This window comes from Crassostrea angulata, chromosome 1, assembly GCF_025612915.1.
Source record: "Crassostrea angulata isolate pt1a10 chromosome 1, ASM2561291v2, whole genome shotgun sequence".
Lineage (NCBI taxonomy): Eukaryota > Metazoa > Mollusca > Bivalvia > Ostreida > Ostreidae > Magallana > Magallana angulata.
Window position 1 is genome coordinate 20,618,746 of NC_069111.1, and position 14,415 is coordinate 20,633,160.

The following is a 14,415-nucleotide window of genomic DNA, read 5'->3' on the forward strand; positions in this document are numbered from 1 at the left end:
AGTAATCCGTACCAACAATGTTTCGAGTTCATGTTGCACCGCAAAATCTATCGCATGTACTTTTGAAGCAACGTTTGAATACTTTTCTGCTATTTTCTGATATCAAAAATGTTTTGGATATAAGAAAATCATGTTCTTGATATCAAGATTTGGATATCTGATATCAGAAAATGATTTCTAATTTCTGATACGAATAAATCAACTTTAATATTCTTGATACCAAAATAAAGATTTTCTGATATCAGTAAATTATTACTTATTGTTATCAATGATTCAAATTATTCATATCAAAAATTAATTTTTTGATAACAGAAAATACCTCAAAAATATAAAAACGCTACCAAATATGTACCAGTAGTCCATATCAACACATGAGAATAGTTTTATTTTTCATGCACGCGAAATGTGCGAATTTGTGCGCAACTGAATTCAAAAGGCATCCTTTCTTACACGACCGTTCATTTATTAACCTTTCTGATCCGGAACATATATTAATTAAAATATGTACCGTAACACAAAAAAATGTTCTTAAATTAAGGGGCATGCTCACGATTTTGGTCAAAAATCATATTTCCGATTTTAATGTTTACAATGCTTCAGTGAGGCATATTTAACAGGCAACCACAATTTGAGTGTTAATTGAAAATTAACTTACAGAGGCTAGATATCGAAGCTTTTATACCTTCAGAGCAAGGTACTTTCATTAAAATGGCGGCACAATTTTACTTTCTTTTTTTTTCAAAATAAAAATTTATGAGGGATTATAATTCGTCTTTATATGACAGCAATAAAAAAGTTGTACCTCTTTTAAATACCATGCCTAATGAGGATCAAAATAGGGGAGGGGTGCAAACGGGAATCCAAAGGTAATATGGAATCAAATTTGTGTGCAGTTACTTGTAATAAGAATTGTCGCGTTTTAGGATATGAAACAAATGGTCACAATTTATGTGAATAGATATATGCATGTAGCCAATAATTATTCTGCGACAAAAAACGTATGAATTTTTGGTGAAACTGAACAGGGAGAAAGGCTAAAGCTAGCCATGAAGTAAGTTTCAAAATTTTAAAATAGGTAATACACGAACGCTTGCGTGGAGATATGTCATTGTATTGTTATTAATATTAGCTTATAAGTTAAAAACTGTTGCAAAAGTGAGCGATGTATCCCAATGGCCTCTATTTTTTTTTTCTATTTTTTTTTTAAGAATTACCCATTTGATTATTTCATCATATTAATAATCAAATTAAAAATATTAATGTTAATTTGCAGCATATTTTCCCAATTCGTTCGAATACAGCATGTATTTATTAAGAATTTTGAAACATGTAACTTAAACATGCATTAACTTTCCGCTGTTAAATCGTTACTAAAGGTCAACATTTGAGACGATTTGTCTTTATTAAAAAAAATGCCATTATCCCATGAGAAAATTGAGATACTCCTTGATATATCTATGCACATAATCCCTTCCAAAGAACACACATGTGCAAGACGATAACCGTTAATACACGAGATAATTAGCATAAGATTGATGAATTTTTTGTCTTTGTTATTATAAACATGTATTTTGTTCCGTTGAATTGATTTATCGCTCGGAACCACACGACACTTGACGATAAAAATATTCAAATTCTTTTTTGTATAGGTGGATTCTTTTTCTTAGTTATATAATTACAGTACGGCGGGGTGAACTATTTAAGTAAATAATTAATCAAATGTTTGCATCGTCGATCGAGTGTTAGACTTTCTTAAGTCTTTATTTAGTTTAATTTAATGCGTTTATATTTCTGAAAATTAACTGTGTTTCGCAGAACTTTTAATATCTGAATATCATCAAACATGGATGTGTATACATCAGTTCTACAGAATACATCGATAAATAAACATATAGACTTGAGAGAGTTAATTCGAGTGTCCACACACTCTATATGAGACTGGGAAACCTAATGCTATATTTATGAATTAATTCGAAGAGAGGCTAAAAAAATGTGTAACTAGCATCTGTTGAATTTTCCAATGAATGGTTTTCATTTTACGTTGTATTATATATCGGCGGAATCCTGTTCAAAGTTTACGAGGATCTCGTACCAGGATTGACTAAGTGTCTATGTTTTTATGCTGAATGAGCAGATGGGCCCAACATTATTTGTGTCATATTTAAGAGAAAACAGTTTTCTATGAAACCATTATCGTAAAGTCGAACAGATGTTACTTATACATAAACATAAAAAAAAGCTGTTAAAGTCTGTTGACACACAACATCCCGTAGAATTTATTGCATCTTGTAAGCAGGATAAAAAGCACATTTTAAAATGTTAAAAAAAAGCACTAGAAAATTACAATCATATTAAGAGCCAATAGGAGGACTTCATATAACATACATCATATAAAACACCAATTATAGATTTGAGAAATGTAGATATCGGATATACATGTTTTTGTTAATTTTAAAGAAACAATGAATTAATACCGGTACTTATTTGAACTTGACACATGCTTTATTCAACATTATTTTAATCTGAACCAGTAAATCATGAAAGAAAGTATGTGTTAGGTTTATTTCATTGATTATTGGGCTCTCCATGAAATGTTTTACTGTGTATATCTGACACAGTAACCTTTTTTCCCTTGCCACTGTGATATATTTAGATTCTGACATAATTTTGTTTACTAGGAAGTCCTCTACTAAAATTTTTAAATTTCATGTCCCCTGGAGTATGGGTTTTGACTCTAGGGCAGGGCCAAAATGGATGTATTTGTATTTACATTCTGACATATTAAAATTGTTCTGTCCCATAATGAAATAAATTGGACATTCATACAGTGACATGCTAGGAAGTTGGATGGAGATATATAATTGAAAAAAAAAAAATTCTAAAAAATACATGTACATGTAAATTATGTCCATGTACTTATCAATTAAGACAAAATATCATCCATATCTTTAACAGGTGTTCATGTGTTTTGTGTTACAATTAAACTTTTAATGATGAAGAACCATAAACAGTAATTAATAAACTGAAATTTAACCCTGACTTTTGCATACCTTGCTTCGTTACTCTACTCATCTACTATTGACAATAGTTATAGGCTAACTGAACAAAGAAATAAAAAATTGAAATATATTAAATGAAAAAAATAAATTACAACAACAACAAAATGGCTGGGTGATTGTATGGCACACAACAAAAAAAACAACATAAGAAAGACACATAGAAGAATGGAAACTAAAGTTGGATAACAAAAAATAAATAAAAATACATTCTATAAATTGATTTAAATTTCCATTGAATCTTTAATTAACATATTGGAATTCCTATTCCATTTGTAAAACAATTAATACATTTTAAAATACCACGGCAGTACAACAATAAATACATATATTTTTCCAGATATACTAGAAAGAACGGTACAACAATGTACTTCTACCAGTTACCAGTTCTGTTATAAAAGTGCACCAACCAAAAGTGCAATAAAACTTTTAACAATTTCATCAAATCTATGAAACAACCTACATGTATTTGATAATATAACATTAATATAGAATTTTTTTCATGTACCAGTAAATGGAATGAGTTTTGGAAGAAGATAATTCACTTTAATATTCTTAAATTTGTACAAAAAATTATGAGCAAGGTGCTATTAAAAACGAGTATCGGTAAACAACATTTAAGTAGTATAATAGAATTAGAAATACATGTATTGCACACAATAAAAATGAACTGCCTAAATGTTTGCATCCAGTATTTGGCATAAAAGAGGCAAATGAACATGTATGTATAGTATCAAAAGGCAAAAAAATAGTAACAATAGCACATTTTCAAAAAATTTACCATTCTTTTGATTTTTGACACCAGTAGACTTCAAAAGAAAAGTTTGCATCATAATGTCACATATATTTTGGAAATAAAGAAAGCAATGTTAATGCCTATGTATGCTGTAAATGCTGTAAAATGCTGGCAATGCTGTATCAGTGGCAGTATGTTGCTATAAAAAAATATCTACAGGTAATCTAAAAAGACATTCTGACACAAGCCCTTGTTTAATTACTAGTGATAAACCATTTGAACATAAAGTCTATGTTTCAAATTGTCCTAAGCCAAAAGCTCTAGCTATTTAATTCAAAATACAAAACATACTGATTCTATTAAAAGATATAAATGTATATTCCTCTGTCAGTTTACATGTACAAGTACGTCCTTCTTAGTTTGTTACAAATCTCATTATCACCGTGCACTCAATGGAAAACCCACAAGGAAAACAAAGCAATACCATTTTACATGACATTATTTGTACATTTACTTTACACTTTTTTTGACGTAACCATCACTCCTTTATTCTTTTTCATATATAAGCAAAATTACTGAGTAACTGAAAGTAGAGTTTTTATTAATATATTATGGACAGTCATTTTAAAGAAAAAAAACTTATCTTAATCACGTGGTCCTTGGGCATAATTTAACAAAAGAACTTATAACTCTCATAAACAAACCATTTCATATAAATACAAGAAAAATGTATTCATAAAGACTGAAGTAGTCAGAAGTACATGATTTTAATAGATTAACGTGTGCAAAAAGGATCATTCCATAAAATATTTTTGATTTTAACTTATCAACTTTATAATCCTTTGTAGAACGTATCCCAGATAACTGGTCACTGAATTCAGTTATTTGGGCCATTTATATCATTATATAGATAGCGATATGTTAGTAGACAGAGATGTCAGTAAAAGTTTAAGCATAAAAAGAAAAATACTGTTCAAAAATTGTTCCCTATATCAGTGCCCCTGATAAACTAAAAGTTGTAAATCTACAAAACAATAAACTTCCAAAACAAAAATTTACATACAATCTACATGCATAATATTAGATGTGGAGATACTTGTTTTTGCTTTTTTGAGAAGTTAATTTACACAAACCCCTTTAAAAAGAACCCATAATAAATGCTTGATGATATGTAGACAGAATAATACAAAAATTCATTATTAAAAAAAACCTAAACCTTAAAACCTTTTTTTGAAAAAGTTGAGTCAGCAAAATGTTTAAGATTGTCTTCCTCACTTTTGGGGGCCTAACCCGATGCCCTTCTGTATGTAAGGAGGACTTCTAAATTTTGTTCATTAATCTGTAATGCCAAGCTTCTTCCTGATGAATTCAGCTATTATCCGCTGTGGACGGCACTGCCACTCCTCCATTACGTCGTGAGGGGTCGAGATCTGGTCTCCCTGTAACCTATCCAGCAAGGTCACACATAGAACAGCACCTGTTAATACAACATTCAAAATGATATTACAAGTGTAAGGTACAAAAAATAGGAAGAGTAATAATAGAGGCCTATATAGCTTTATTAACAACTTGTTTATCGATAAACATGTACAGTTCCCTTACTCGACTTATTCGTATTACAAAACTCTTAACTTTCATCATCTCTGGAATAATAACTTATACAATTTATTTCAATATTAAATGTACTTATTTAATAGGAGAATGAACCATGAAACAAGTTGTACTTTTGACGCCAGCTCTGTGACACATTGCGGCAAAACAGAGCGACTCCATTTCAATGTTTGCGATTCCCCTTGCGTGAGCTCGCTTAAGAAAATTCCTCTTGTCTTCCTCAGTGTAATCACAGAACGCTCCATCCAACCTTGCCTGTCCTGATGATAAATAAAGAATAAAGGATATAAATTCAGGAATGCACAAGTATTGTAATATATACTGTAAAACATTTCATTATGGCTGTAGACTAAAAAGAATGACATTATCATGTGTAATAATATTACAAGGTACCGTAATTTGTAATGCAGTTTTTGCATTTGTAATAAGCCAATTTTTTTTTAAATCAACATGCTTCTATACAAGTTTCTTTAAACCATGGCCCATTATATAACTCTGGTCACATTGCATAGTTTTAAAAAAAAAAAATAGGCTACTTAATTAAGATGGAAAAATAAATGTTACACACCTTCATAGAAATCATATGTACACATAGTTTTGCCTAGAACTGATTGACAGCCAACAGATTTCGACACCTCAAGAAGTTCCTTGTTTAGTTCTGGACAGAGAAATGCTGGGTGCTGGATTACCATTCCTAGGGTTGCCTACAAAATCAACACAGTCAACATCTCAAACTTTATACTAATGAAAAGAACATTATATATTATTAATATTTACACTTACTGTAGTAACATTCTTTGTAATTTCACAATGACAGTGTAAGAATCAATTCAAATGTCACATACCACTTCCATATAAGGGCGTAGAAGGCCGTCTACAGCTGCCTCTGATATAACCACTGTTCCAGGCTCCAGACCTGTACCAAAACCCCAATAAATACCTTACTTAAATATAAATAAAATACACTGTATATAATATTTATTTTAATTTCATTGAACATGGTGTAATTAAACAGCAAATGCCTCATCATATTTTATAGAGCCTGAGTATTTCAAGAGGCTTCATTGTTTCACTACTACATGTAAATACATGTATACGTGTTATGTAAAACAACTTTCCCTTGCAATAACTTTCACTAATGACTAGTAATTGAATGATTTGTGGAGGCAAGTCTATCATTTATTCATCAACAAATGATTAAGGCCTTGACACAATGAGAAATGTTTGTTGCATGACATTTTCTCATGCATGCCAAGAACAGTTGGTCTACAAATAGTGTAAATTTGAACAAAGTACAATTATATATATATCTGTGCACTTCCCACCTAATCCTCCACTGGTTCCCAGCCTGAAGAACATGACCTCTCCAGGATCACATCCTGCATGATTCAGGAGCTTCAGGATTTCATGCATCAAGATGGACAAGGAAGGGATACCCATTCCATGCTGAAAATTACATCTGTTTGTTAAATATTATACATGCAACAATTATTATCATCCTCTCTTCACATTCCTCCTTTTTGGAACTGAAAATCCAAAAAGCTCTCTCTCTCTCTCTCTCTCTCTCTCTCTCTCTCTCTCTCTCTCTCTCTCTCTCTAATAGCACCCCACTTACAGTACTTAGATGAAATATTCCTTTAGAAGTAAATTTGAACTTTGATCTTTATCAATTACCTTGACCTAACATTGCTAAATAGATAAGGTTAATAAGATATGGTCAATGTTAAAGTAAAATTCTGCAAAAGTAGATCGGGACAAAAAGATAGACAGACCAAAAACTAGATCTTGAATGTCGATAGGGAAGAATTTTTTATACTAATTAAAACATCAGAACCAATTCATTACATAAAATTTCTGAGAGACCTAGTGAACAAATAAAACCCCAACCTTACTTTTGAACAAATTACCGGCAATTGTAAACCAACATTTATTTATGTGCCAAAAAAAAAATATCATGACATTCACAAAATTGATGCTGTCTGAACATTTCTCTCCGCGTTCTAGTCATTTGATTACCTTCATATACTTTAGATAAAGTGGTAGCAAAAAAAGTTGGTTTATAAAAACTTTTATATATGCAAGATGTAACAGTTTATTTGGCCACATACTTACACTAACTGATAGGACAGGGCCCACTTTGTACAACACATATCGATCCGATCCTTTGGAAATGTCCTCCAGAGTCTGGCCAGCTGTTATCTTATACTTTAACTGTTTCACCATATAAAATGCAAACGCCTTCATACGACTAGGTGACCCTCCAAAACATACAAACTGAAAGAACAAGCATTACCTTAATATATTTACTTGTGGGTTTTTTTTTTTACATTTTATAAATTCCAACAGTGTATTGTAATATGGAATCATACACATACTGAGTATTATGTAAAAATTTTATACATTTATGCAAAATGAAATTAATATTACATGTATTTCTTTCTTTGCATCGTAGATTGTGAATAATTCTACTGATACGCATATTTTTGTATACTGGTATGTTCTGTTAAAAGCTTTGATCTGATCAATAAAAGTGCAGACTAGTGAAGTACTCTCTCTCTCTCTCTCTCATGTATATGGTATATAATTTAACAAGAACTTGGGATTACATAATATGCTATAGTGATAGAGCTATTCAAATTGCAAGCACATATTCTTAATGGAGGTTTTTTTTTCTAACAACCAACTGCAGTTGGTTACATCTGTCTCAATCAATACCAGTATTTAAATCAGAATATCTAAACCAGGAGGAGTACCAGGGACACTAAGTTGGCTCAATGGTCGTGGCGATTTTAAGACTGCATTGATCTTCTTTAGAAGAAGAGCCATTTATAAAAACATACGAAAATATCTGAATTTGAAAAGTAAAATGTATGGTCTTTTTCTTTACTAAATAATAGTTTAGAGCTAAATAAATCATTCTAAAATTTTAGTACGTATTACGGTATATTTGATGGTTAATTTGTTGACTTTCCAGCCTCCTTAATAATTACAAGGTATTAAAAACAAGTAAGACCACACCTGAATATAAAATTATATATATGTTCATTAATTTGTGTGAACAGATGAATTTCATTCTGATACATTAATCGGACAGTTTCACTAAAAAGTATTTTATTTTAATATCTTGCCTTGACATCCCTGAACATATCTTTCAAGTCATTGTGTTTGGTGTCCAGTGCTAAGTGATAGAGATAGTCTTCATCCATGGCGGCCAGATTAACATTCCTCACAAAGCTTGGCTTTGGACTAGGGGGAGGTTCCATTCTGATATGAACAAAATAAAAAATTCTATATCATTTGTCAAAAATATTCCAAGAATCTAAATTATACATTAAAAATATTTACATAACAAAATATAGAAGATTCTGCAAAAGGATCTTCTCGCTTGTTATTATCAATTCCTAGCATTTCATAAAGGAACCTAAAGTAATTTTTGTACAATTAAACAACTGAACATTTTTTTTTTTTATAAAACTTTTGTAGTCCTCGGAAATGAAATGCTAAAGCAATCTACTCATCCCCAGAAATGATAGCATTTTGACAGAAAATATCTTGAACTACTTCTTCCACCTTAACTTTGTCTAAGATATACGAGTAGATCACCGTCCTTCTTTTATAGTACATACATAATAAAATGACATACATCAAATTATTCTTATGTCTCATCTCATTTAAATATTTAATTTGATCTCTGAAAAAAAAATTCATAAAATTATATTGCAATTACCATTTAATAATTGAGTGTTTATATCTAATCTTTAAACCAGGTTCCCACTTCCCTCCTTTTTTGGCAATTTTAGCAAAGATTAAATAAAAAAGTACAACTGTTAAATATCCAACATTTTTACTTTGACACATCTTGTCTTTTTTCCTTGAAGAAATTGACAAAAACAATAACAATTTTTTTAAACAGAGTTTTATGAGAAAATCTCATATCTTTTCTTCTGTCCAGTTTCTCGAAACATCTCACAATATTTTTCATCGTAGGGTTATTTTCTGGGTACTTTCATGTCCCTTGCAATGCAAATTAAATCCTGAAAACTTTACATATTTAGCTGCATTCTTTAACATCACAACCTGAAGAATGCATTTCAAAGAAAAAACTTTCATAATATTATACTTACCTGGTATTGAATAAAGAACGTTTGAACCTAGAAGACAGGTATTTATAAATATTGATTAATTGTAACCGTGGGTTTCTCATCAATAAATAACAACAGCCGTTGAGATTCAAATGAGTGACTTATGATGCTAATAGCTATAATTCAAACGCCCTACAAAATACATACAACATAATCAATATTTAATAACAATAGGATGAATTTTTTCACATTTGAAAATAATATATTATATATATGGACATATTTATCATCAATCATAAAATCTAAAATATTACACTGTTAGCTAACTTCATGAATTTACTATTCAACAGGTTGGGCCTAATCGCCCAAATGGGATATAATACTATAATTGCCCGTTTAAGATATAATAGCCCAAATGGGATATAAATTTAAAGTGCAAAAAATAAAAAAAATTGATTTTGAAATTGTCTACACAAATCAAATGCAACAAATTTTGGTTAACAAGTTTTCCTATAAATCTATAGTTTTTAAGATTGATCCCCAAGAAGTTCTGGATATACTGAGGGATCAATCTCTGTAGTTGTACGGTTACAGAAAAAGTTGTTTACCAAAAGTTATTACATTTCATCTATTCTAATGCCGATTTCCCAGATAGCATGACTACGTTGGGCCAACGTTGGTAATTGGTTGTACCGTTGGTCGATGGTTGGCGTTGGGCACACAATGTTGGCCCAACGTTGGGCCAACATTATAAAACATCTTTCATAGCACATTGATTGCTTTGTTGGCATGAAAACGTCGGGCCAACGTTGGGCCAACATAAGTAAAACATGTGATCTCTATTTGTTGGTAATGCACAGTTGGCCCAACGTTGGGCCAACATCTTACCATGCCATGAATTTCGACTAAGTGTTTGTTGGTGAAACAATGTTGAGCCAACGTTGGGCCAACATAAATAAAACATATGATCTATATTTGTTGGTAATGCGTAGTTGGCCTAACGTTGGGCCAACATAATAACATGCCATGAATTTCGACTAAGTGTTTGTTGGTGTAACAATGTTGAGCCAACGTTGGGCCAACAAAAGTAAAACATATGATCTATATTTGTTGGTGATGCGCAGTTGGCCCGACGTTGGGCCAACATAATAACATGCCATGAATTCTAACTAAGTGTTTGTTGGCGTAACATTGTTGGGCCATGGGTGGGCCAACGTAGGTAAAACATGTGATCTCATTTAATTGTTCGTAATGCGCAGTTGGACCAACTTTGGGTCATTATTTTTACATGCTACGAATTATGACAGAGTTAAAACAAACAAACAGATAACATAAACACAACCACAAAAATTTAAGGTATAGGTGAGTAAATAATGTGATTTGCTCTGTTAATTTTGATTGCAATTATAAGGAATTTATAGTGTCTTAATTATGTTTTAACACATGAAAATGTTAATTAAAAAGTTTGTATGTATAACTAGTTGAGTTTAATCTATTTCTCTTACTTTGGAATACATAACATCATCATGATACATTGTATGCATATAGATCTCAGTAATTTGGGTTGAAAAATAGTTAATATATGTTATTAATATAAAAAGTTTTAAACTGTCAAACGTTGGCCCAACGTTGGTTCGTTGTTAGATTTTAAACCCGACAATGAATTTTTTATTTTTTGAGAAATTTAGTGGAGCATTGTAAATTGTATTGGGCTTAATTATTTAAAACTGTTGGGTCATAGATGTTGGCCATTGTTGCTCTGTTGAGGGATGTTTATTGTTTATATAAATCTGATGAGCTGTATGTACACGTGTAGCTGGAGCGCCTATTGCATAACGAATCTTAAAGTGTCGAAATTAAGAGGCAGACGGAGCTCCTTTACTGCCCAAGTATCTAGGTCAATGCTACTCACAGCATGGGACTGGCCAGTTTCCTTGGAGATCGGTCATCTGATATAACCAGGATGGTCAAAACTGCCACGTTTTATTTCGAATATATTGCAACCGTTGTGCGTGTACACCTATAGTAAATAGTGTTTTTTCTACTCTACGAATTATACATTAGAAGATTGGGGATATATATGCTACAAAAAGTAAGTACATGATAATTTATTTTGTTATACTTTCATGTTAAATACTGAAATCTGATTGGTTAAGACGCAGTTAATAATATTTACTATTACCCTCAGCGTTAGCAACGCACTTGGCAACGGGTAACATTAAAAAATGTTACATGCGCGAAATAATGCGCGTACGGTTCGCTGTAGAATTCACGTTATTCCTATATAAAAGCAGTAAAATTTTCTTAAAATTTTTAAAAAAGACATTCAGTATAACAAAATAAATAGTGCCTGTTTGGGAGGATAACAGTTGAAATTGACACCCCTCGAAAACCATTGTCAACCTCCGCTTCGCGTCGGTTGACAATGGTTTTCTCGGGGTGTCAATTTCAACTGTTACCCTCCCAAACAGGCACTATTTATATAATATTAACTTATGTAAGTAATAGTTTTCTTTCAAGAAATCGAATGCTTGTGCAATGTTTCTTTATATTATATAATGTTTGAATTGTCAATGAGTTAAATAAAAAAAATATAGAAGCATTCATAATCATATTATACATTCCTTTACAGTATAACAGATAACATTAATTCATATTGCACAATAAAAATAACAACTAAAATTTACATTTTCAGCCGCAGTAAGAAAAAAACAGACTGTGTGCCTCTGCAACAAATGTAGAGATAGGGAAGGACAGGTTCCGTTTTTCAAAGACCGTGAAGGTGAAGGGAAAAAAAGGAAGAAAGAAAAAAAGCAAGGAGGTAACCCAAGCCACTGAACATGCTGAAGCCAGTGACCCGGACAGTGATCAGACCCTACAGTTCGATTGTTACTAAGGAATTTACATAGACAAAGAAATATGCTAGCGATTCTTTTTAATTCTAAAAAGTGTTTCAATGTATTGTAAATTTTTACTAAGAAAAAATAAAATCTGTATACTATGTTTTCGTTGCATAGAATATTTCAACTCCTGCATCTTAATAGCCAAACAGCAAACAGGAATTAATTGAACAAGAGTGTTGAATTTAGATTGGGATTACATTGAATAAGTGCCGACATGCTATGTTTAGCCATTGAAAGTTTGATCGTTGTCACTACGTTAGCCCTCACCTGTTCACTAGGATGGACCAACGTTGACAGAGGACGTTGGGCCAATGTAATTTTCCTCGTAATCTTTACGTTGGGCCAACGTTGACCCTCAGTTGTTCATTAAGTTGGACCAATGTTGGCAGGCTACGTTGGGCCAATGTAATTTTGCTCATCGGCCCTACGTTGGTCCAACATGTTGGACCAACGTAGGCCCAACATGTTGGATGAACGTAGGGCCGATGAGCAAAATTACGTTGGCCCAACATAGTCTGCCAACGTTGGTACAACGTAATGAACAACTAAGGGCCAACGTTGGCCCAACGTAGTCATGCTATCTGGGTTATATCAAAAAATCCGAAATCAAAAATGTTTAATTTTTGCACTTTAAATTTATATCCCATTTGGGCCATTATATCCCATTTGGGCAATTGGTCCCAACCAATAATTACCAATCAATTATCTTATTTACCATAACTGGCCTCCATTATATTCTATTCAAAAAGTAAGGTTCTGTACATGTGTGGTCATGAATTAATTGCCCCAAACTTTTTAGTACTTTAAGTACAAAGTCTCTTAAGTAGACACACTTTGATGAGTAATACATGCATTCTTTACAGAGCAGTTCAAAGTTGAATACTATCACTAGAGTGCGATTCTTTTATACATGCTGAAAAAATTACGAATTTAAGAAATATGTATGACAAAATACCTAACGTTAAATAAAGCTACTCTGAATAGCTATATAAAGCTATATAGCTTTTTCATGCTGTAAAGCTAAATCAAGAGATTGTACTGGACCTGTTAACTACCGGTACTTCTGAGATATTTTTCTTTAAAATCACACCAAAGACATGAATAACTTAATTAACGTTATGTCTCTGATCACATAACTTACTCCGTAAAATCTTCTTGTTCCATGTTCCGGTTTTATGAAAACGTAAGAAAAAACCCCAATATATTTCCCACTTCTCAGATTAATCACCACTCCTCAAACTGTACAAATACTGCATCAAGGCTAAACAACGCAGTAGGTTAATTTATATGAAAGGTCTACTTTCATTTTCGATTTGATAGCATTTAAACTCAAGATTGATCGGAAGGCCGAAATCCGGACCTAATTATTGGTTTTGGTTTTTTTTTCTCAAGGGGCTGGATTTAAAAAAATTAGTCCGAAATAATAGTCGGACTATATTGACATCAAAATTGCTTTCATTAGATATAAATAATCATTTCCTCATTTTAAATAAAATACAACATTCTACATTCATTTCCGGGATACATGTATTCTCTTTTGAGAAGTGGACAGGCTATGCCTGTCCACTTCTCAAAAGAGAATAGGATACATGTACCCGAGTTACACATATGCCAATGAATTTGAAAACATATCTAGTGATGCGGGTTGTTTTCTAGTGCTCGTTTTAATCATATTCACTTGAAGCACCAAAGAAGCACTCTGTTTAAATACACGCCATATTGAAAAATATAAAAACCTGGTTAATATAGAGAAATTGGTCAAATACCTGTAAATACTTGAGCAACAAAATTTCCCAGAACACTAGTTGCACTGAAGAGCAGTATCTGCAGACTAGTTTTGTGGACTCTCATTTATACAACAAAAAAAGCCCACATTCACGCAGAATAAATTGGTTTTAAACTAAATCTTTCACCTTTCATGATTCATTCCAATCGCTTTAAAAACCCAGGAATTTATTCTTGAAACTTAGCGTCGATTCTTTACTCATTAACAAAATCCTGATTTCAGGGCAATTTTAAAAGTACAG

At 31.9% G+C, this 14,415-nt stretch overlaps 1 protein-coding gene across 2 annotated transcripts; it reads right to left on the reverse strand.

The window, feature by feature from the left end:
- Positions 1 to 4,713: 4,713 nt before the first annotated feature.
- LOC128173603 (uridine phosphorylase 2-like) lies at positions 4,714 to 14,249 on the reverse strand. 2 transcript variants are annotated; one of them, XM_052839375.1, is made up of 8 exons: positions 14,155 to 14,249; positions 8,532 to 8,667; positions 7,516 to 7,677; positions 6,729 to 6,849; positions 6,249 to 6,319; positions 5,972 to 6,107; positions 5,517 to 5,663; positions 4,714 to 5,269 (listed from the first exon to the last, which is right to left on the reverse strand). In XM_052839375.1, exons 2-8 carry the CDS (start codon positions 8,664 to 8,666, stop codon positions 5,127 to 5,129), a joined length of 915 nt encoding a protein of 304 aa, XP_052695335.1. In that variant the 5' UTR covers position 8,667; positions 14,155 to 14,249; the 3' UTR covers positions 4,714 to 5,126. The 2 variants fall into 2 exon arrangements, with proteins under 2 accessions (XP_052695335.1, XP_052695273.1); XM_052839313.1 differs by lacking the exon at positions 14,155 to 14,249 and adding an exon at positions 13,530 to 13,718.
- Between the last annotated feature and the right edge of the window lie 166 nt (positions 14,250 to 14,415).